The following is a 24,575-nucleotide window of genomic DNA, read 5'->3' on the forward strand; positions in this document are numbered from 1 at the left end:
AGGCGCCGGGGGGGGGGGGAGCGGGACTTCCTGTTCGCCAGCCCGACGGGCAGCTGCAAGAGCCTACGCCCACAGCTCGTCTTGATTCACAGAAACCGCTTCCCCTTTGTGCTTTCGACTGAAGAAATCGGACAGAAGCATGTCTCTGTCGAAGCCTGTTTTTGTGGCTCATGAATTTTTACAACTAAGAATATGGAGGCAGGAATCTTTGTAAATCATAACAAGGAGAGAGCGTAGCTCCTATCAAAAGCGAAGAAAGCAAGCTTAGAATTGGTTTCTTTCCTCTGGGAAAAGAAATGTTCTTTCATGTAATTACTTCCTGAGCACACCTGGGCGATCGGTTCTGTCACTTCTATGGAGAAGGCATGCAAATAACTTGAAAACAGCCTTTATGCAACAAAGGAGTAAAGCTGGAATGTAGTCCTCTCTCCCAGACGGGAAACTGTCCACCTGCTTCCTGAAACCACAGGCACCAAGCACAAAATAAGCCCTCACCACTGTGGTGAGGGGGCGCCCATTTGTTTGTTTAGTTTTAAAAACTATGTAGGGACGCCTGGGTGGCTCAGTCGGTTAAGCGTCTGCCTTCGGCTAAGGTCATGATCCTGGGTCCTGGGATTGAGCCCCACGTCTTGTTCCCCTGCTCAGCGGGGAGCCTGCTTCTCCCTCTGCCCTTCTCCCAACTTGTGCTCTCTCTCTCAAATAAATAAAATATTAAAAAAAACATGTATATATGATTTTTATGTAACATATGATTTACTTATATTTAAAACTAAAGAGCTGCATGTTTAAGCAAGTCAAACAAGATAAATTTATTTATTTTTATTTTTTAATTTTTTAAAAGATTTTATTTATTTATTTGAGACAGATGGGGGCAGAGGGAGAGGGAGAAGAAGGCTCCCCGCTGAGCAGGGAGCCCGATGTAGGGCTTGATCCCAGGACCCTGAGATCATGACCCCAGCCAAAGGCAGAGGCTTAACTGACTGAGCCACCCTGGTGCCCCCAAACAAGATATATTTAAAAATAACCCCCACCAATCCTATCCACTCCCACAATGGTAGTAGTTTGGTATATTCTCCCACATTTTTCTTTACATGTCAACACATACATGCTTTTTTTTCTTTCTCTCTTTCCTTTTTTTTAAATGACATTTTACTATACATATTACTGTTTAGTATTTTTTACACTGAAGAACATATCATGATTTCATTCTTGGTCAGTAGACACAGCTACATGCCTTGTAATAGCTTTATAATATCCACCATCGATTTACCACAGATTATTTAACCATTCCCTATTGATGAACATTTACGTTGCTTCCCGTTTCCTGCCTGCACACAACAGTGCCACACTAAAAATCCTTTTTAGAGTTCCTTATGTTACAGTATTTTATTTCTGCTCTCTCTGAATGTGGGGATGCTAGGTTAAAGAGTAACCCATATTTTAAAAAATTTTAGCAGATATTAACAAACTACTTCCCTAAAATTTGGTAACAATGCATTTTCCTACCAGCAGTGGAAAAGCAGAAGTGGAAAGCACCCTTTACCTCACACCCTTGGCAGCAAAGAACATCACCACTGTTGTTGTGTTAGTCTTGTGGGGGGAAATGACACTTTATTGTTGTCCTCACTTCTTAGGTTAGACATTTATCATATGCTTATTGGTGATTTAAATTTTTCTTCTTTGACCTGCCTATTCAAATTTTCTGTTTATTTTTCTATGAGGTTGCCTTTTTATCACTAATTTTTAGAAGTTGTTCTATATATTAAATGCATTAACCCTTAACACATGACATGATTATTCCCCATATCCCCTTGTGCAGTTTCTGTTGACTTTGGTATCTTTTGTCCCATACAATTTTTAAAAAAATTTTATGTAATCAAATGTCTTTCTTTTCCTTTATGACTTGTGATTTCTTGTCAACCTTATGGACTCCCCAACCTCAGACTATATGCTTCTTAATTTTTCTTTTTCTCTTTTCATTGGCTTTGTTTTTTAATATTTAGAACTTTAATCTAGCTAGAATCTTTTTTCTTTTGTGTTATATACAGAGTCCTTTTGCTTATTTATTTGGTTTCTTCCGAATGGATAACCAATTAGGACGATAACATTTATTAAATAAGCATTCTTTCCTCACTAAACTGAAATACCATAGTGTCATAGAAAAAGTTCTTGTACGTACTTGGACTGTTTCTGTCCTCTCTATTCTTTCCATGACTATATTCTGTTTACTTTTGTGTTAATAACCTGTTTTGCGTAAGGCAGGTCTCCGTTCGTTTCTTTTTCAAAATTTTTCTGATTATCCTTGGATACTTGCTCTGCAAGTTTAAGACTCCCATTGGGCTTAAAATTAGAATTACATTAAACATAAATATGGTTGAAGAGGGAAAGATATTAATTTCTCTCTTTTAGTAACATGGTATCTCTCTAATTATCTCATTTTTCTCAGTAAGACTTTATAGTATTTTACATATTCTACATATAGATTTTACACCTTCATTGTTCAATTTATTCCTAGGTATTTTATAATTTTATATCCACATTATAAATGAATTCTACTTCTTATTCTAAGTGGTTATTTCTGGTTTAGGAAAAAGTTACTGAGTTATGAATGGCTAGCTTATGTCCAGCGACCTTTCCAAATGCTCTTATTACTCTAGCCATCTCTTAGGTTACTAGACATACATTACATGATCTGTAAACCAAAAAAAGGTCACAAATTCTCTATTATTTATACAGATTTTTCCATTATCTTGTAGCTAACACCTCTAAAATAAAGTTGAATGACAAAGGTAGCAAGCATCAATGTCTTATATTAATTTAATAGTAATGTCTTCTTTAGTATTTCACAGTTTAAGCTGGCTTTTGCTGGTGGATGTTATTCAAGGTGTTTATTATCATCAGAGCCGCTATCTTAAGTGTGGAAGTATGTAATGCACAATGGGACCACATCTAAGAGGAGTTTGAGTTCTCCCAGTGTACTGGAATAGTCGAAAGTACCTGTTTCTAGAAGGTCAAAGATATAAAACAGTAAGGACCCCAATGCCTTTTTTAGTGATAGATTTCAAACAACTTTACCAATTTTGTCTAATATTATTGGCCTCTTTAGGTTTTCTAATTACTCTTGGATCAAATCTGGTAGTTTATATTTGGCAAGAAAATAGTCCTTTTTTTTCCTTAAGATTTTTAAGTATATTACCATATATTAAAATTGAATAATCTGTCCTAATTTCAAAATATTATTTGTATCTATGATTATGTTTCTTTCTTATTCTGAAAGTTGTATATTTTGTTTTTTCTCAGTCAGGTTTGCAATGGTTTATCTATTTTATTTTTTTAAAGACCAGCTTTTCATTTCATTTATAATTTCTTCTATTTTTTATTCATAGTTGTGAATCATGCCATCCCCTACACCTCCAAAGATATCCACACCCTAATCCCTGGAAGCTATGAATATGTTATGTTACATGGCAAAAGACACTTTGTAAATGTAATTAGTTTATGGATCTTATGACTGGGAGATAAACTGGATTATCTGGACAGCTCTATATAACCACATGACTCAGTAAAGTATTTTATCTAGTCTGTTTTAATTATTGCACTCAGAACCACAGAACCCTCTCCCAGGGAAGCTGCATAGCTTTTGGGTGGTTTCCATTCTGTTCCTCAGAGATACACCCTCCAGCTGAGGATGTATCAAAGGCTAGCTGAGTGACCCCGGGGACATCGTGGGAACAGCAGGAAGCCAAGGGGGTCCCCCAAGCAACTGGCAGCATCTCAATGGCCTCTGCTCTTGCCATCCTACTCTCTGAGCGGGGAGGACCCACCAGCTGCTGGGGGAGAAAAACCTGCCTCCCGGACGAGAACACTGAGGGAAAAATCAACCTTGAAGACAGGAGGTCTGAGCTAGGCGCAGCTATTCAATTTGAGATATTTTTCTTGTTCCTTCTTATCAATAAGATCATGTTTGATCCAGGGTTTTCTCTGTGCTCCCTCCTGTATGGCCCCTCTCCATTCTCTAATCCCTACCTCCAGTCGTGGTAATGCAAACTTAAAAAATCAATAGTGTCCAAACATACATTAACTTTTATTTAATTAAAATTTGAGAATGGTTAAGGCTTTAAAAACCTTTCTTTAAAAAGAAAAATGACAGACACCTGGTAAGAGGTCTTTCTCTAAGAGGTCATACATTCATATATTTTAATACATGCCTTGTTGGGGGCAGGGATGCCTGGGTGGTGCAGTTGGCTGAGACTCAGACTCTTGGTTCCGGCTCAAGTCGTGATCTCAATGTCGTGATCTCAATGTCGTGAGATCAAGCCCCATGTCAAGCTCTGTGCTCAGCATGGAGTCTGCTTAAGATTCTCTCTCCTTGGGGCACCTGGGTGGCACAGCGGTTAAGCGTCTGCCTTCAGCTCAGGGCGTCATCCCGGCGTTATGGGATCGAGCCCCACATCAGGCTCTTCTGCTATGAACCTGCTTCTTCCTCTCCCACTCCCCCTGCTTGTGTTCCCTCTCTCGCTGGCTGTCTCTATCTCTGTCGAATAAATAAATACAATCTTTAAAAAAAAAAAAAAAGATTCTCTCTCCTTTTTCTTCTGCCTCCCCCCACCCCATGCTTTTTTTCTCTCTCTCTCAAATAAATAAATCTTAAAAAAAAAAAAAAAAGGCTATGCCTTGGGGTTTTGTGGATTCACTCCAGGTTCTTCTCCTATATTTACAGAAAGCTTAAGTTTACATTGATATCCCAATTAAGTAGCTGGATATATACTGTACTAAGCAAGGGAAATGAACTGACATAGTTGACAAAGATTCTTCAACAAAGTGGTTACCACCATAAAGACTTTTAAAATTAACCTTTTACTTCAGTGACCCCACAGCCAAATCCCTATCACACTCCATTAAACACTTATGTTTAAATACAGTGCTCTCAAAAGCATGTGTTTTTACTAAGTGAAGAAAGGAGAAAACTAATCACTGAGCCTTCAAAATCTAACAAAGAAGTAAAATTCATGTCTTCATTCATAAAGTCAGAATATAGAAGTGACAGAGAATATGGGGAAGAAATCTGTAGCTCTTGCCTATGCTTGTTTATTTAGCACCTGGAACTGCACATGGCAGTCTCCCTACATAGATATGTCCCTGTCTAAAATCTCACACTCAAGCTTCAAGACCGGGAATTCTACAGGTCTGCTGGCCCCCCAGGGAAGAATACCGACCATGGAAACAAAATGGAGCAGAGCCTCATGGGGGAATGAAAAGGAGCTTATCAAGAACTATGAATGCACAGAAAACATCTATGGTATCTGAACCGTTTTACTTTTTATAACGTGTTTATAAATACACCGAGACACTGACCTGTAGGATGTAGAGTATGACAACCGTCAGTCCAACCCAGCTGTGTAGACTGTACATGTTGGGGATACTCAAGGCATTGTGGAAATCAAAAACGGACACCAGAGAGATAATTACGAGAATGGCAGCAACAGTGTGCAACCCGGCATGGATGGATTTCATCAGGAGCTTGCTGCATTTCCAGGTCCACGGCAGTCTGTATACGATGATAGCTAGAAAGAGACGGAAGGGGACAGAATGTGGTGTTGTTATTTTTAATCAACATAAGTTGAATGCTTTGAAGCACTGAATACTCCCTTCCATGAAACCCTTTTCACTTGGCTTCTGCTTCTCCCCTTGTCCCTTCGCCTCACCAGTTCCTTCTTGGGCTCGTTTGCCAGCATCTTCTTTACTCCCAACTTATTAACAAACCCTGGTGGCTCTCAGGCTCAGTTCTAAGACTTTTTCTCTGTGGGTGACCTCACTCACTCTTTCACTGAGATGCCACCTACATGGCAGGGACTCCAAAATTCCTATCTCCAGCCCAGAACTGTCTTCTGAACTCCAGACCCACATAATTCAACAGCTTCTTGACATCTCTATATATATGTGTCCAAATATCTCAAGCTCAGCAAATCCAAAACTAAATTATTAATCTTATCATCTGTTTTGTGTGTGTGTGTGTGTCTTAGTTTGATAAGAAAAGACAGACTAAGGAATAGAAAAATATGCACCAAGATTTAAATAGACAAAAGAGTATATCTCAGTATTTTACCAAAAAGTATATCCAAAAAGAGAACTTAAGCAAAATATCAACTTCATTAGTCAACAGAGAAATGCAAATTAAAATCAAATGACAATATGTCTATCATATATCTGAATGGCTAAACATGAAGAATACCAAATATTGGAGAGGATGTAAAGCAATCAGAGCTCTCATGTTCTACAACAGGAGATTAAATGAGAACACACACTCTGGAAAACCAGCAGTATTTATTCAAGCTAAAATTGTGTATAACTTATGATCCAGCAATTCTACTCCTGGGTATATGCTCCAAAGGAATATGTACATATGTTCACCAAAGACATGCACTAGAATATTATTAGCAGCACCATTTGTAGGCGCCAAAAACTAGAAACTCCCCAAATGCCCATCATTAATAGTATGAATAAATAAATTGTGACATATTCACACCATAGAATAATATACAACAAAGAGAATGAATAATCTATAACTAGAACTTCACCCAATAATATGGATCAACCTATAATGTCAAGGCCAAGAAACGAGGCATAAACAAGTATATACTGTATGGATTCAATTTATACGAAGTACAAAAACAAGTAAAACTCATCTCTGCAATAAGAAAAGTCAGGATACTGGTTGCCTTTGTGAGGAAAGGGGATAGTAACTAGAAAGGAAGATACAAGGGATTTCTAGCTTCTTGCTAATATTCTGTTTCTCAATTTGGGTGCTGGTTACATAGGTATTCACCGAGGGATGATTCATCAAGCTATACATTATATGTACGCTTTTTTGCATGTAGATTAAACTTCAACAAAAACATTTTTGAATGCATTTTTTAAAAAGTGTCCTGGTTTAAGCAACAGATTATATGGTCACCTTAATCAGCATGCAATTAATTTTTGTCCTGAAGACAATATCCTGCCGCTACAGACCCTTATTCCCACCCTTCTGGTTCACGTCAGGGAAAATTTAGAGATCTGAAAATGTATGGCAGGTTGAAAAAGTTTGAAGAATATTTCCTTGGAAGATGGATTCCATTATATCAGCAGAGTATCCTGTATATTGTTTAGTTTCAATAAGAAAAAAAAAGCACATTCCCACTAAAGACATTTATGATTTGAATATATAGAACTTCATAGGATCACAAAAATGTATGAGATTATCTAATCCATTCTCAGGCAGAAACACATATAAACCTACAGAGACAGATGTGAATTCAGCCTCTTTAAAGCTTCCAGCATAAGATGTCAATATTCCTATCCTTTGGTTCCACTCCACAACACTTGACAGCCCTCACCATTAATACAGTATTCTTTTCATCTAATCTAAAGTCTGAAGGATTGCTACTTACTAATTTTAGTGCATATATGGGTATCTTATAAATATGATTGGTTATATTTCCTCGAAGACATGGAGACTTTTCAGATCATCATTTCGGTATTCAGTGAATCTTTTCAAGCCATTTAGTGCAACCTGGTAGACCAGTGGATCCTTAGACCAGGTTATACCACTTGACCCTTGAGCAAAGTTAGGGGTAATGCCCCCCCCCACACACACACACAGTTGGAAATCTGCATATAACTTTTGACTCCCCCAAAACTTAACTACTCATAGCCTCTGTTGACTGGAAACCTCATAAACGGTTGATTAACACATATTTTGTATGTTACATGTATTATATACTGTATTCTTAGAATGAACTAAGCTAGAGAAAAGAAAATGTTAAGAAAATCGTAAGGAAAAAACACATAAGTACTGTAGAATGTGTTTATCGAAAAAAATCCACCTGTAAGTGGACCCTGTACTACAGTTCAGACCCGTGCTCTTCCAGAGTCAACTGGAACTTTTTTTTAAGATTGTATTTATTTATTTGAGAGGCAGAGAGAGATAGAGAGAGCACGCATGAGCAGGGGAGAGGGGAAGGGCAGGGGTAGAGGAAGAAGTGGACTCCCCACTGAGCAGGGAGCCTGACATGAGGTTTGACCCTAGAACTCTGAGATCATGACCTGAGCCAAAGGCAGATCCTTAACGAACTGAGCCACCCAGGTGCCCCTGTAGTTTTAAAAGCTAGTTCAAAGTCCCTTCTCATCCCTACTTCATCCTCTCTGAGGGCAGGATTGTGTTTTGCTGTTTCTCCTTTCACCCTGATCCTAGGACCGCCCTGGGCTCAAAGTATGTAGCTCCATAAGCATATTTTTTAAACTCTTATTTTGAGATAATTGTAGATTTGCATGCAGTTCTAAGAAATAATACAGAGAGAGCCCACATACTCTTCACACAGGTGGTAACATCTGTTGTTACCACTGGTAACATCTTACATAACCATAGTACAGTATCACAACCAGGAAATTGACATCAATATAATCCACTGACCTAATTCAGATTTCATTAGTTTTATTTGTGTATGTGATCCATAAATATTTTTAAAATAAATATAAAACACTTTCTGCAGGCTGATCAAGGACTAGAAATAAAATTGAAGTCAACTCAAACATATGGTTTCCCCTCCTTATGTTTTTTCTCCTCTGATTCAGTGGCACACCGTATATGATTTTGTAGTTATCAAGAAAAGCAAATGCCTCTTTACCCAATGACTTTGTGACCTTTCATCCACACAGTAGAGCCTTCTGCAACCTGTGTAATCAGGCAGTAGTAAAATAAAAATGTGGATAATATGAAAATCTAATAATACATCTCACCCTCTTCTGGGTTAACCTCATTTATTACACACACACACACACACACACACACACACACACACACACACAACTGAGCCCTTGCTAGATAGGAGGCACCTTGCTAAGTGCTCTACTTGTTTACATTTATATTATAATTCTTACCTCAACTCTGTGAGGAAGGTACAATTACCATCTCCATGAGCATTATATAGAGAAGGAAGCTAAGGCTCAGAGAGGTTAAGTAGCTTGCTTAATCTTAGCAAGTATTTTGAAATGAATATTATTCTTGTCGTCGTCATCATCATCATCATCATCATCATCCTATCACCCAGGCATTGCCCTCATCTTAGATGAGGGAACTTGAACATCTACACATGAAAAGAAAATACTTGGAGTATGTTTGCTTGAAAAGCAAATTATGAACAATAAATCACAAGAGCTTTTTCTCCCCAATCCGGATCCTGTTATATTAAATTTTTCCAAAGTCAAAACTAACCTCTGATGTTAGAAGTCAGGAGTAGTTATCTTGACTGAGAGAAGTTACAATAGTTCCCAGGAAAATTCTCAGATGTCTGGGATGTTGTTTCATGATCCGGGTATATGAGTGTGTTCATGTTATGAAAACATGTAACTTATAATTTAGATATTTTTCTGCATGTATGTGGTTCTTCAATAAAATATTTACCTAAAAAAATGTTCAGTGAAGAATTTTTACTCTTCTAAATACAACAGGAAACACAGGAATGTGATAAAACTAAAAACTCTTTCCCCTTTAAGTGTTCAAACTGGATTTTTAAACCTTCCACATTTACTCAAATGATTTTAGACTGGTTGCACACCAGCTTTCCTTCTCCAGCAGTAGCATGAATCCAATCTTCTACTGTGCATTTGTGGTTACCAATAACATATACTGTCCCATTACCAGAGGAGAAAGCCCTTCGGGGCTTCGGGCACAAGAGGTGCTTGCCTCTGATTCACATGAGCCCAGGCAATTATGGGTTTTCAGTCCCTGGGTCTAGTTTAGAATTCTTCAATCTCCTTTTTTAGTTTCTTGCTCAGGTTAGGGGGCTTACCCTCCCTCCATCGTCCTATATTATCTTTTATTCCTACCAGCTTTAAGTTCTAGTTTATACATCTTTACATTGGCAAAAATCGGAACATCTGTTAAGTTACATTCTGTAAGATTGAAACAGTTCCTAATAGTTTAAAAGTTAAAACAACATTTTTGTAAGCTCACAAACCTAATAGCGAATTAATCTCTACTAAGTAGGCAGCCCGTGGAAATTGGAGAGGCTCTTGTGTGAGTGAGGCATGGGGTTTTCTGCCTGTCCTGGCTATGTAGAAGTTCTGCTACAGAGTTTACTATCGTTCAGAATGCACTCTAGGTAAATGAGGGCTAACTGCAAAATGTTGCATTTGCATAAGGTGTTTACATGTTTTTAAAAATGTATAAGTAACCAAACTATGGTGAACTTCAGGAGAAAAGGGCAATCTTAACAAATCAAACCACATTTCTTAAACAAGAAGCTACTCTCAACAGCTATAAAAACTGCCTGGAGAGCGGAATTTAAGTATTTCTTGCTTCTTTGGCGTGGCATTTACCTAGACACCATTCCTGAGGTTCAGTGAGGAGGAAGAAAAAGGTCTCATAAGCCCATGAGGAGGGGAAATGGCATCAAACAGCTACTTGTAACGCAAACAAGGGTCTTCTGTTAGAGGCCCTAGTTGGCAAGACCATTTCCCCCCAGAAAATGAAGGAAAACATGAACACATGTATGTGAGAAATACATTTTAAATCTTTTTAAAAGAAAAATTATTGGTAGTGGAATATGCTCCTGTGATAAAAAGAAAGCAAGGAAGGAAAGGAAAAGGGAAATCAACACCTGTGTTTAATTTTTTCGACAAATGAAGATGAAACTACAGTAACTTGAATTTATTAGAAAATTTCTCTGCTCCTCACTGCCTAAGCAATTCAGAATATGTGAAAATATATACTCTCTGAGATGTAATCTCTGGTTTGACACCAGTCTCCCATCCATATACCATTACAGAACTATCTATACGTAGGTTTGTCTTAGAGCAGGCAATGCAAATTTAGAATCTGTCAAAGGGTATGTGGAGAGAGGAGCACTTGGAAGAATTGTCCCTAAACACAGAAAACAATTTGACTCTAATTCTTCTGTGTTTAAATCTTGTGATTCATGAAGGTAGGAGCATGTCTATTTTGTTCCTTGCCATATCTCAGCATTTAGCACACAGCCTGATATTAAGTGTATGTTGAAAAAATAAATTTAAAAAAGTACAGTAATTTATTCAGTATTCCCCCAGCAAATAAGCAGATCCTCTTTTAAAATGTGCGAATCAAAAACTCAAGACAGTTTGTACTGCTGATCCCAGTCTGAGCTCATATAAGACCAAATGGTTCTTTCAAGTAACAGGTACTCTATACTTGGGCCTACTTAAGAGCTTTACATTAGCTTTAAGTGAACCCCAAAATAAAATAGGTTACTGTTCGAAGTACACTGTAACTTTAAAACACTTATAAATTCTACTTAAATATGGTGTACCCACATTACACTTTTCCTAACTCTTCGAACGAAGTATTATTTGACATCCTCGGTACGCGTTCCGAGCAGTGTTACCAACTCAAGTCTCCCGTGCATCCCAAAATGTACCGGACTGTATCTAAAGACCTCAAGTTTCAACGTAAAAGCAGGGGTCGAGGGTGCCTGAGTGGCTCGGTTGGTTAAGTGTTTGCCTTCCGCCCAGGTCACGATCGTGGAGTCCTGGCATCAAGTCCCGCATCCGGCTCGCTGCTCAGTGGAAAGCCTGCTTCCCCCCCCCTCCTCCCCGCCCCTCACCCTGCTCACGCTCTCTCTCTCAAATAAATAAATTAATTAAATATTTTAAAAAAACCGAAAACGTAAAAGCAGAGAACTCTTTTACAATAATCTTCTTGGAGGGTTGCCCGGGTGGCTCAGTGGGTTAAGCGGCTGCCTTCGTCTCCGGTCATGCTCCCAGGATTCTGGGATGGAGACCCTAATCGGGCTCCCTGCCTGCCGCTCCTGCTGCTTGTGCTCTCTCTCTGATAAATAAATAAAATCTTAAAAAATAAAATAAAAATAATCTTGGAAAGGCTCCTGCAGCGGCTCTCAACGAGAATCTGAACTCTGAAGCACCGAGGCTGAGGCCCCGTGCCGCCGGCACTGCGCACGCGGAGCACCCGGGGCTGGATGGGCCGGGACGCCGGGGACTGCAGCAGCAACGGCGGGCGGGCTTCCCCCTGGGCACCGCCCGCGGCGACCCCCTGAGCGCCCGCCTCCCGGTAGGCCTGGCAGTGACAGAGCAGGCACCCCCTGCCCGAGGGCCCCCCGCCGCACCACGCCGGCCCTTCTGCAGCGTCCCAAGCTTCCAGCCGCCTTGGCGCGGCGTTGCACCGGGACATCAAGATGGAGCCGGCGCGCAAATGGCCGGAGGGGGAAGAGGGGGCCAAACTGGTGGAGCAGGAGAGAAGGAAGAAAAAGGAGATGGAAGAGAGAATGTCACTAGAGGAGCCCATAGAACAAATCCTGAAGTGGCAGGAGAAGCTTTGGGCCCTAGAGGAAGAGAAGCACCAGCTTTTCCTGCAGCTCTAGAAAGTTCTACGTGAGGAAGAGAAGCGGACGCGAAAGGAGCAGAGTGACCTGAGCGCTCCGACAGCAGCTGCGCCTCAGCAGCGCCTGTCTGTTCACACAGGAACTCACCTTCTCCGCGTGCAGACGAGCCCTTGGAGGACACGGTCACCCAGGCACCTCATGGCGGCTGACAGGGCCAAACAGAAGTGCGGACCCCAAGTGCTTAGAACCTGGCACGACGTGGGCTCAGCAGCTGCTTTCGCAGGGAGCCCAGAGCACGGTCCATTCCAAGGCAGCCCCCGCGGTGCCTCTGGAACCGCCTACCTCACTATGGACCCACTAAGCCGGCCTTTAGCCCTCGTCACCAGGTCCGTGCACCTTCGGCGTTTCTGGCAGTGCAGCACCTGTCTCAGCCACAGCCCTAGCTCTGTGCAGTGCACTTTCGGCCCACCCAGACGGGTTTCTTCCAGCCTGCTGGTAACCTGTCCCTACAAAAGCAGATGGAACATGCGAACCAACGCACTGGCTTTTCTGACTCTTCCTGCACCCTATGCATCCCCAAGCTCTGCAAGCAGCCCCTGGACTCTGCCTCTCCCCAGCTTCTGGGGAGCGGGCAACCAGCAGGGAAGTCGGGCTTTGCAGCTACCAGTCAACCTGGTCCTGGGCTCCCCTTCATCCAGCACCTCCAGAATTTGCGGTTCTCCCACAAGTGATCATCAGATTTTTATCATCAACCTGACCCCCACTCTCTGACATGGGTGAGGGTCCGCGGTGTGTCCCAATCCAATAAAATCTACTTGCCCCTGGAACAAAAAAGAATCTAAGTTTTGAAACATGCCTGCGTATTCAAACTGTCTCACTGCATGAATATCATGTGACTGAAAACCTTTAGAGAATCAAATTGCAGGAAGGGATTTGGATGATTTGGAAGATTTGTTTTAGTATCTTGGCACTTAAGCATCTCTTCGAAGTGACTGAAATCACCACAAAGGCAGCTAGTTGGTATCAAATAGTGTGTGAAGAGAGAAAAATTCAATTAACTGCTAGACATTTATAAATATCCAGAAATCCTGCATTGTTAGAAACATCGGCTGTATTTTCGTATGCCTCATATCAATATTATAACAGATTAGAAATAGTACTGGCTCTGACATCACCTCTTTGACCCTGGTCGGGCATTTGATCTCTAAAATTAGGCACTGAACTTCAAATCCTAGCCAGCTCTAAATATTTAGGGCTCAGGTTTTCTACAAGAAAACCATAACTCAGCTCTAACAAACTCAAAAGGGAACAATTTGTAGGCAAGGCTACATTTTATTCATTTGTTTTACACAGTGTCTGGCATACAGCAAGTGCTTAATAAATGTATGCTAATTAAATAGGATGATATATGAAAACTGAATGAATGAATGAATGAACTTAGAAAAGTATAGCCTAAGTCTGTATAGTTATTTCAAAGCCTATCTTGGCCTTTTAAGACAGGAAGAAAAGAAGTTATAACAAAGATTTCTGGTCTAATTACTTAAAAGAGAAAATTGTTCTACTTTTTAAGGGAAAAATTTTAAATCCCACAAAGTCAAGATAGAAAGCTCTAGCAGACGTCACTTGTAAACTGGAAGGTAGGGACTGGATTTGGTCCATAGATGTGTTTTGTTTGATCAGCACCATGTTTGGGGGGTTTGTTCTGATTTTGTGGCTGGTTTACTTTTAGATTGAACCAGTTTTTAAAAATCTGGATTCTCTTGAATAATGGGATGCTCTAGCCACTTTGGGCTGGCATCCCCATATAGCCAAATTTGCTGTAGCTAAGAGGTTTCCTATTTTGTCCAGAGTAGGCAGTCTCCAATTCTTTACAATCTCCCCTCTGCCCTCAACACACACACACACACACACACACACACACACAAAAGGTATTTACCTTCTGCTGCATGAGGATCTGACCTCTGGTTAATTGTCCTGATAAACAGATACCAGTGGCTTGACACCAACCGTTATTACGCAACATCACTTATAGTGAAAATGAGCCCCTGACGGACTGGGAGAAACAATGAAAAATCTATAAATACCTGATAAGAATGCCAAACTTTGGGCTTCCCAGAGTGCAATGATAACCGTTATATCCTGTGTTGGTTTCCTAGGGCTACTATAACAAATTAGAAAAACTGAGTGGTTTCAAACAACAGAAATGTATTCTCCCACAGTTCTGAAGGCCAGAAGTCCACAATCAAGGTGTTGGCATGACCGGTTCCTTCTGGAGGCTTTGAGGCAAAATCCAGTCCATCCTTCTATCCTAGCTTCTGGTGGCTGCTGGCAACTCTTGGTGTTCCTTGGCTTGTGGACACAATTTCCACCTCCATCTTCTCATTGATTTCCCCTCTCTATGCCTGTGTCTCATGTCTTCTCTTTTCTAAGGTCACAAGTCATTGGCTTTAGGCCCCACTCTAAATCAGGATGATCTCATCTTGAGATCCTTAACTTTACATCTGCAAAGACACTACAGTCATATTCACAGGTCCGTAAGATTAGGAGTTGGACATGTCTTTTTGGGGTCCACACTTCAACTCACTGTATATCCCTGCAGCGACACTGGAAACCAGGTCTGTAGAGTATTACAAAATTTACTGGCTCCTGTGGGAGCTTGGGGACCTTAAGCTCTGATCCCATCAATGCAGATCTTGGTGTCTGAACAGTCAGGTTCAGGCTGGTTTATGGAGGGATACATGGCTGCTACATGAACTATTGCAAAAAGGATGCCCTTTGAAAAAGAATACCCAATGCTACCCCGGCAGCAAGCTCTGGTTCCTGTCCTACATCCTTCTGAGCAGGCAAGTGCCCAGTGTGGTCTTGGCAGTCATGTGTATATGAATGTTTAGTTGAACACAGGAAGACACTCTGGTGGGTGCTACACCACTTCTCATATATACTTTATAAGCCATCCTTGTAGGTATGGCCCCTGGTTTAGAGGACTGACCAAACTTTCATTAATTTAGTAAATAATTATCGAATGCTGATTATATGTTCAGTAACGTTCTACATACCATGGATACAGAAGTGAAGAAAACAGACAAGGGAGCTTGTGTTCTAGTAGAAGACAGACAAGAAATGAATAACTAACTAAAATACTTACTGGTCAGAGTCTGAAAACACTGTATTTTGAGTTTGGAGTCAATATAATTTTCTGAAGGACTGGATGAGAAGTATGACAGGAAAAGAGGAATCCAGGATGACTGTATGAATGTTCAGAAGGATGAAGCTACCATTTACAGAGATGGGGAACCTGTGTGATGAGTGGTTTTGGAGGTGTGAAGAAGATGGAAAGTTGAGGTTTGGACATGTCTATTTGACATCCAAAGAGAGAGTCTGAGTAGACAGATGGATATGTGGGTCTGGAGTTCCGGGGAGAGGTCTAGGCCAAAGACATAAATATCGGATTCAGTGAATAGATGGTGTTTAAAGCCACGAGCCTGGATGAGATCACCAAGGGTATGAGTGCATCAACAAAGCAGAAGTGGTAAGAAGACTGAGCTTTGGGCACTGTAAATTTGAAGGATGGGGGAGATGAGAAGGAACCAGCAAAGAACACTGAAAGGCACAGCCAGTGAAGAGAGTAGTGCCAAGAGCACGGGTGTCTTGGAAGCCATGTGAAGGAAGTGTCCCAAGGAGGTCAGTTACACCAAACGCTGCTTTCTGATCAGGCATGATGAGGGCTGAGAATAGACCACTGGAATTAGCTACCTGCTTGCCAGTGGTAACTATGCTAAGAGCAATTTCGGTGGAGCAGTGGAATGAAAGCCTGACTGGAGTGGGTTCAAGAGAGAATGGGGGGGATACTTTTTCGGAGATACTTTTTCGTCAATACTGCAGGTGTTGACAAACATTTCCAAAAAGTTCTGTGGTAAGGCAAGCAGAGAACTGAAACAGTAGCTGAAGGGGGAACATGGAGTTAAGAGCGTGGTTGGTTTTAAGATGACAGAAATTATAACATGTTGGAAATAACCCAACGATGGGGAGAAACTTAATGATGCAGAAGGAAAAAGGGAGTATTAATGTCTTTAGGTAGACAAGAGGAGGCACAGGTTGTACTTAGGTGGCACCATTCTAACGTGCCTGAGGCCTTAGAAGAAAGATGCATTTCCAATATAATCTGATGCCCGTTCTTCCCTGATAAATCAGTGCTACCACACTGGCTACACAGGGTAATCACTGAGGGGCAAGGGAGGGCACTTTTACTTTCGATGCTACCATTATCATCACAAATGAGTAAAATTGCATTTTGTTACTAACGATTTACTGATGGTACAGAACTAATCACTCATTCATCCGATAACTATTGGCCTACCATCTGCCAGTTCCAGGTGTTATTTTAGATGCCAGATATACAACAGTGAGCAGAATAATCATTTCTAAAACAGTGTTATTAGTTACATTACAAAGAGATCTGCATGGATTTATTTATGACAAAAAATTGTGTTTTGGGTTGCCTTGAATTATGTCCTTATGCTTTGAAAAACCTTCTTTTCCCTAAAATTGGTAGGTTTTATCAGCGGCGCCCCCAAAGCTGGTTTTGGAGTAGGCATCTGGGGCACTTTCTCCCTTGTCTTCTTCGTCAGGCTCTACCCTAAGGGCCTTTTCATGTACACTTAAGTGGACTTGGAATGTGGTCACTTTAAGATGCATTAACAGGATATACCAACTGCCTTTTAAGAACTACTCAATTTCTTTTTCTGAGTCTTTTAAATGTGACTGAAATGTAGTTATATTCTCTCACAAAGCCAACCTGAGATCATTATATGATTCAATTTCTCTCCCTTCAGTTTATACAATAAACAGAGGTCCACATGTGCAAAAAGAAGGAGTATAGAATTGCTGAGACTTCTATTCACCAAAATAATATACTTGAATTTTCTACCTTTTACCAAATAACACATTCCACCTTGCTGAACCTTTTAAAGGTCAACTGCCACTTGGAGAGGGTTGATTTGTTTCAGTCTTTTCTGTGGCCTTCTCTTCAAGGGTTGTTTCTCTGATTTCCTGGCAGTGTACTTACTTCATGGGAAACATTCCTTTTAGAGAAGTACAAAGCCTCTTCTAAAGTTCTTTGAAACTCTTCCTCATTCACGTTTACTAGATATCCCACTAGTTCAAAATTTTATTTCAGTTTTAGACATCCTGTGGTCTGTTATACTATTTTAGAAAACATGTATTTCCCAAAATATATTTGGACTATGTGTGTGTAGGTGTCTGTGGCCCTCATGCACAGGCAGACAATTATTTTGTAACTTTTGTGCTCACTCCAGAGCTCACCTCTTAAAGGTGTTTCACAAGACTCTTACTTGTTCTCAGACGGTTTTAAATATCATTTACTGTTTGTGCATTGGATTTGTAAGGCATTCGATGCTTAGAGTAATAACTGTAATTCAGCTTTCCCTTCCTCATCTCTAAATATTTGGGCATCACAAACTCAATTGCATCCTGTTCATTACTAGAGATCTGAAACAGCAAAACCTAAACATTTCCTCCCTGAAACAATTACACACAGTAAAAAAGCCTGTTTTAACACGGCCAGTCTGTACTGTGTGTTTCCCTCCTGGCCTATAATGTCGACTCTTTAATGCTCATCCTTCCACTGAAGCCCTCCTACTGCTGGACCTGAGGAGGCCCTCGCCCACCAAGATTTGTAAAAACTCAGGAGTACTATGCATGTGCCTGTGTGTAGGGAAAAGCTTATGCTTATGTCAATTAAATGCATTATCTGATTAAAGTGCTTTTCAAGTCTGGAATCCAAATAGTAAACAGGATGGGGAATGTTGACAGGACAAACATTCCAAAACTAATACAAATACTGTAACTAAGCTTTAAGAAAACAAGGTTTGCATAAAAGCAACAGATGAGAATTTCCAAAATATCCATTTACATGCTTTGGGGTTTTTTTAAAGAGAGGGAGAGAGTGGGGGAGAGATGGAGAATCTTAAGCAGGCTCCCCTATGTGGGGCTTGATGTCACAACCCTGAGATCACAACCTGAGCGATAATCAAGAGTCGAACGCTTAAAGGGCTGAGCCATCCAGGCGCCCCTCCATTTGCCCAAAAGTGAGTACGAACAGATTAAGAAAAGCCCAAAGTTTAGAGAAACTAGAAATCCTTTTAGGAAAACTCTAATGGACTCTAACACGAATAAAGAATTTTAAGGTGTATTTTAGATGACGTTTTTGCTTCTCTTTAGAATATTTTGCAGAGGGGTGCCTGGGTGGCTCAGTCCTTAAGCGTCTGCCTTCAGCCCAGGGCGTGATCCCAGGATCCTGGGATGGAGCCCTGCATCGGGCTCCCTACTCCGTTGGGAGCCTGCTTCTTCCTCTCCCACTCCCCCTGCTTGAGTTCCCTCTCTCACTGGCTGTCTCTCTCTCTGTCAAATAAATAAATAGAATCTTTAAAAAAAAAAAAAAAGGAATATTTTGCATAAAGTAAGCATATTGTCATAAAGGCAGAGAAATGAACCTTGAAAATAAGGCCACTAAAAACATAGTGCTTCCATGGGTAAGGTACTTAACTGCTCTGTGCCTTGGTTTATTCTTAAATACCTGTGAAAGAACCCACTTAGTGGGCATACAGAAAGCACTCAATCAACGTTAGTGATTGTTTTGTGACTATCTCCTCTTTGGTCGGTCAGGAAACAACTAATATCGTCTGTGTTTCCCTTACCCTCACAATTATGAGAAGACTCTAGAAAGTTGCTTGGTTTTAGGAGCTGCTCTAAAGTGCTGGTTGGAAGAGATGAAGAGACTGTTTCTACTATGAGCAAACAGAAGATATTGACAGCCCTGGCCAAACTTAAGAGCTCCACCACGAAGGAAAGAGAGTTTCTGATGACGGCGATTTTGGAACTTGAATATGTTTTTCTCATTTTCGGCCAGTGGCAAAACAACCAGGACTTACATAACGAAATCACTTGGCTGGCTGGTGGCCCTCACACCCCCATGCCTATTGCAACCCAGGCGGACTAAGCACGAGCAACGCCTGCCACTGCATCTCAGGGTGGGAGGATGCTAGCTGCACCTGCAGAAGGCCGCCGCATACGTTTTACACGGAAACAAAACTCTTTTCTTTGGGAAGGAGGTCGGAGCTCTTTTGTTCGCTTGTTTGTTCTGGAGAGCCAGATACTGGTGGAGAAAAGGCAGCCTGCTCAGAGGCAAGGCTTAGACGTTTCAGCCCGTGGGCACCTCTTTCTGAAGCCTTTAGGCTTCTCTCCATTACCTTCTGAGACAACCCCAGCCCACGACTTTCTGACTTCTAAATACTTTATCTGCCAGGCCTTGACTTCCCTTTTGGAAAAGTGGCTGCAAATAAATGGTGCTAGAGCTTCCTCCAGCCAAACAGCAGAGGAAGGAAACTGTCAGGACACTGAGCAGCACTATACAACCGCAATAAAAACTGTCATGGATTGGGGGGGCGGGGTCTGCACACAGGCGAAATGGGTCAAGGTGGTCAAAAGGTACAAATGTCCACTTACAAAATAAGTCCTGGGGATGTAAGGGACAGCACGGTGACTACATTAATAACATTATATTGTATATTTGAGCTGTCGTTAAGAAAGTAATCTTAAAGGTTGCTAAGAGAGTACATCTTCAAAGTTCTCATCACAAGAAAAAACGTGTAGCTGTGTGAGCTGGTGGATGTTAACTAGACTTACTGTGGTGACCATTTCGATGTATAAATCCTATATATAATCATAACACACGGCCATGTTATACACATGAAACATATAATGTTAAACGTCAATTATATCCCAAAACAAAAACAACAGAATCTGCCATCAACTGAATCCTCCCTCATCCCAGAGAGCGCAGGCCCAGAGCTGGCTCATGTGGGGCCAAACGTGGACAAAGCAAACCCCACGGATGTCTCAAGCACCAAGCACCTCTGGGAGCCAGGTGCCCGCAGGCCCCATCTGGCATCTCCAGCCCAATTCAGGGGCCAGCGCCCAACAGGAAGGCCCGCAGGGGAAATTTCGCTGGTCGGCAGCCACAAAAACAAGTTGGGCTAAAGTCTGTCCAGGGACCTGGCAGGGCAGTCTCACACCCTTTTGAGTCCTGGAGGCGTCCCGGGCTGGACTGAACTGAACGCTCACCAGAGTTGATGCTTTGGTTTGGTCCTGGCCACCGGCTGACCGGCCCCTCCACTCACGACTGAGGCTGGGACAAGAACAGACCAATTCTCGCCCCACCATTTTCCCCGTTGCCCTTCTCTCCTACCTGCAGCCCTGAAGAAAGTTCAGAGAAAGGCCTCGCCTGAAGAGCGTCTCTGTGCCCGTGATGGCGCAGGCTCCGGCCACAGGGGGCGATTTTCCGGGCTAATGGGCTAGGAACGCACTCCAGCCTCCCTCCTCCGTTCCGGTTTCTGGTGTCAGGCGGGTATCTCGAGTGCGCCCCGGCCACTCGCAGCAAAGAGTTAAGCAAGTGGCGCCGGCGTAGCGGGCCACCCTCCCGGCTGCGGCGGTGCTCAGCCGCCCCCCCCTCGAAGCGTCTGGCGGCGATCCCCGGGCCCCGCGCGCCGCCCCAGGGCCGCAGTGCCCGCCAGCCCACGTCGGCCGAGTCACGGGTCTGCGCGCCCCCGACCCCCGACCCCGTCCCGCCGCCGCGCCCCGCCGTCTCGGCCCCAGGCACGCTCCGCTCATGGTTCCCGACCCCGCGCGGCTCGCGCGCCCCTCTCACCCCCTCGCTCGCCCACGTCGGCCCCACTCGGCGGAGAGCGATCGGTCCGGGACCCCGGCCGGCGCGTCCCTCCCCGCTGCCTCCCAGGAGGTGCCCAGTACCGATGCCCTGGATGAAGACGAAGCCCGTGACCATGAGCACCGGGTGCCAGTTAAACTCGAGCGCCGTCCCATCCCAGCCGAGTCCCTCCCGGTAGTGGAGGACCCAGACGAGGGTGAAGATCACGGACAGGAAGCCGACGAGCAGCGCCGACACCAGCAGCCCCAGAAAGCCCTTGTAGCCGTCCATGGCCATCAGAGCCCCATACTCCGCGCCGCGGCAGCCACACGAACTCTGCCAGGCGGCGACGGCGGCTTTAGGGCTCTGGCTCCGGGGAGCCGCCTACGCCCGGGAGGAGGGGCTTCCTCGCCAGCCAGCTAGAATCTCGGGGCCGCCCCCTGGCCGAGCATCCGGTAACCGATCCAGTTCGTAGTTCAGAGCGAGAGCTGGAAGGATTCCATCCCCACCGCTTGCTTTTAACTCCACCCGTGTCTCTTATTATTTGTGGGATGACTAAGGCAGTGGTGCTACCGCTAGGTTATGAGAAGAGAAGATGGAAGTGTGTGTTGATTTTGATTAACGAAGCCTCCTGAGCCCCAGCCCTGAGGATTGGCCGACTTCAATCCATGCCAGGAATGTGCCAAGGAGGCCCTACGTAGCAAGGAAACTCCTTGCAGTTTGCGCTTTAGAGAAGGAAGACAGACATCTCCTGGACCCTGGATTTGCCTATATAGAGTGAGAAGTAATGGATCTTAAAAGTGCCCACCTACACAAACTAATTTGGACCAAAGCCCCACTTTGGCGAAGTGAAGCTTCACTCTTCGCCCTCTTTCCAGCATTACCGTTGCCCTTCTCCATTAGACTGTTGTCTGTTGGTGTTAAAGAAAACGTGGCTCCGGCCGTTAAGGCTTCTAGAATGCATTTGCGAACTTTCACTTCTAGCCCTCTCCTGTAACTCATTTCCAAGGACTAGTTTACCATATTGTCTTGTTGCCATTTTGAAAGACCTTCGGATGTGCAGGTGGTGTATGGAAGTGATTTTCAAGAGAAAAGACTGCTTTTAAGCTAAGGAAGTAGGAGTGTCAAGCCCTGGTAGTAGGGCAGGATTAAGGGTTAAGAGTAGGAGGCTGCACACTTCACTTGTGTCATTATTTTTCCCTTGGTGGAGAGAGAAAGAGAGGGAGAATAAGCACATGGAAAAGAAGGACCCCTGCCCACAGTGTAAGGCTTTCTATGGTCTGGCCCAGCCTAACCAGCCACTCTCATCCTTTCACACCCTGACTGGCCCTGCTGTCCATGGCTGTAAACTTCTCACCCAGCTCCTGACCCCTCTACCCACATCCTTGCCTCTGAATTTTCCTGACCCTGTCTCCACCAAGATCCCTTTTTTGAATCTGCCCTTGCCTCTGTTTCATGCCTCCTGTCACCCACCTCCCCATCCAATGCCTCTCTGCTTCATTGATCAAGCTGTGATATAATCATCTGTTCCTGCAACTGTCTCCACTTTCCAGACTGCCCCCTTGAGAGCATTAACTGTCTGATTTATCATTTTATTCTTCTTTGGCATCTAGTAGTTACTCAGTAAATGAATCGGACTGAGTGTGTAAGGGTCCTGGCCAAAAATAGATGGCACCTTCCAATTGGGCAATTTAATAATGAACAGGACTATTTGCAAAGTTGTGGGCAGGGTGTAGGAAACCACAAGGGTTTTGCAGTGTCCAGGCCTGAAGGGAAGAGGGTTACTGGAATCCAGAGAGAGAGAACTGTGTAAAGAGAGCAGTCTGACTGAGGTTCTAGCCTTGACTAAGGGATGGTGCAAGCCTGCAGTGACCCTACAGGGAGGAAGAATGAGAGGAGAGGCAGGATGAATATTTCAGTCTTACTCTCTTCCCCTCCAATCTCCTGTCCAGGGTCCCAAATGGCTGACCCTTATCAGAAGCCAGAGGGTAGTTGATATGGCCTATATAGGTCAGCCTTCCAGGACACAACAGGTTGGAAAAGGGTACAAGTAAACCCATAGGAATGAACAGAAACTATCACCGAATCTTCCACTTTATTTTTCTACTTTTTTGGTTCCTGAGTGCTACAAACATTCCGTTTAATTTTATGCTGTTCCTCTTCCTTTGTGATCTTCAACTGGTAATTCCTTAACAATGTCATTGTGTCCCTATTCTTCTCCCTTAAAGTAGCTATTCCTTGTCCCCAGTTAACTTCTTCACCTCCTTAACTCAACATCTGTACTCCTCTTGAGTTTATTTTGCTCCACAGAAACAGCAAATAAGAATCTCTGGGATTCCAGATTCCACTTAACAAAACATCTTAGGAGAATGAAAACTTGGCCAAATGGTACGGATGGTGTTGAACTATCTTGAACTTACAAGCTAAACTGAGAGGATTTCAACTTTTAAGTTGTTTTTGTCAAAAGTTCAGAAAGAACAGAAAACCAATGAATCATGTAAGTAGTCATTAGGAAAAGTTTATTGTGCATACAGCAAAAAGATAGTTTGCAAACTAGGAGCATTCAAACCAAAACATGAAATGAGGTTCAGGGGTACGGGTATATCGTTATAAAGCAGCTTATGTAGTGACAGAGCAGTGACTTCGTTTTTCACAGGGATTGCTTTTTTTTAAGATTTAAAAAACTTATTTATCTGGGGGCACCTGGGTGGCGCAGTCATTAAGGGTCTGCCTTCGGCTCAGGGCGTGATCCAGCGTTATGGGATCGAGTCCCACGTCAGGCTCTTCCGCTGGGAGCCTGCTTCTTCCTCTCCCACCCACTCCCCCTGCTTGTGTTCCGTATCTGGCTGGCTATCTCTCTCTGTTAAATAAATAAAATCTTTAAAAAAAATTTTATCTGACAGAGAGAGGGAGGGGGAGCCGAGCAGGGAGTTCAATGTGGGGCTCTATCCCAGGGCTCTAGGATCATGACCTGAGCCAATGGCAGACACTTAACGACTGAGCCACCCAGGTGCCCCTCACAGTGATTGGTTTTAATATTAGTTTTCATAAAAGATAGGGAATTGATCAGTGGTTATCTCATATCAATCTTGGGAAACAGTCCAAGTTTTGGTTATGTTTTCCAGAGGCATAAGCCAGAAATGACCTTTGTCAAATTAGTCTTACAAAATGAACTAAATTAAGCTTTGCTTGTATGACTAAACTGGTTTTGTCTGCTCAGGCAATTTTCAAGCCTGGTCTGCATTTGTCTTCTTAACATCCTTTAAGGACCTAACTTTGATAAAACTTGTCACTTGAAAGAGGAACATTTTTAATAAATATTGTTGTGGCTTAGTACTAACTTTTTTAAACAAGAATTGTTCAATACTAGAAGTTTCCCTTGGGAGATGGTAAACACTTTTATTACCAAAGTCAGACTAGATAATATGTCAGCAATGCTATCAAAGGGATTCCTGATGTGTGTGTGGGAAGATGGCGGGCGGCGGCGGGGTGGGGGGGGG

The 24,575-nt window shown here is 42.8% G+C and overlaps 1 protein-coding gene and 1 pseudogene across 1 annotated transcript in view; one reads left to right on the forward strand and one right to left on the reverse strand.

Moving 5' to 3' along the window:
• Positions 1-21,447, reverse strand: part of LOC103659560 (cytochrome b reductase 1) — a 33,869-nt gene extending 12,422 nt beyond the window's left edge. The window contains exons 1-2 of the mRNA XM_040643973.1: positions 21,180-21,447; positions 5,356-5,564 (exon numbers count right to left, since the gene is read on the reverse strand). Coding sequence (XP_040499907.1) covers positions 5,356-5,564; positions 21,180-21,372 — 402 coding nt within the window. The 5' untranslated portion in view covers positions 21,373-21,447. The remainder of the gene's footprint in view (positions 1-5,355; positions 5,565-21,179) is intronic.
• On the forward strand, positions 11,932-15,076 carry LOC103659829 (annotated as a pseudogene).
• Positions 21,448-24,575: the final 3,128 nt, after the last annotated feature.

Source organism: Ursus maritimus, unplaced genomic scaffold, assembly GCF_017311325.1.
Source record: "Ursus maritimus isolate PB19 unplaced genomic scaffold, ASM1731132v1 scaffold_1, whole genome shotgun sequence".
In the NCBI taxonomy this organism is placed as follows: Eukaryota; Metazoa; Chordata; class Mammalia; order Carnivora; family Ursidae; genus Ursus; species Ursus maritimus.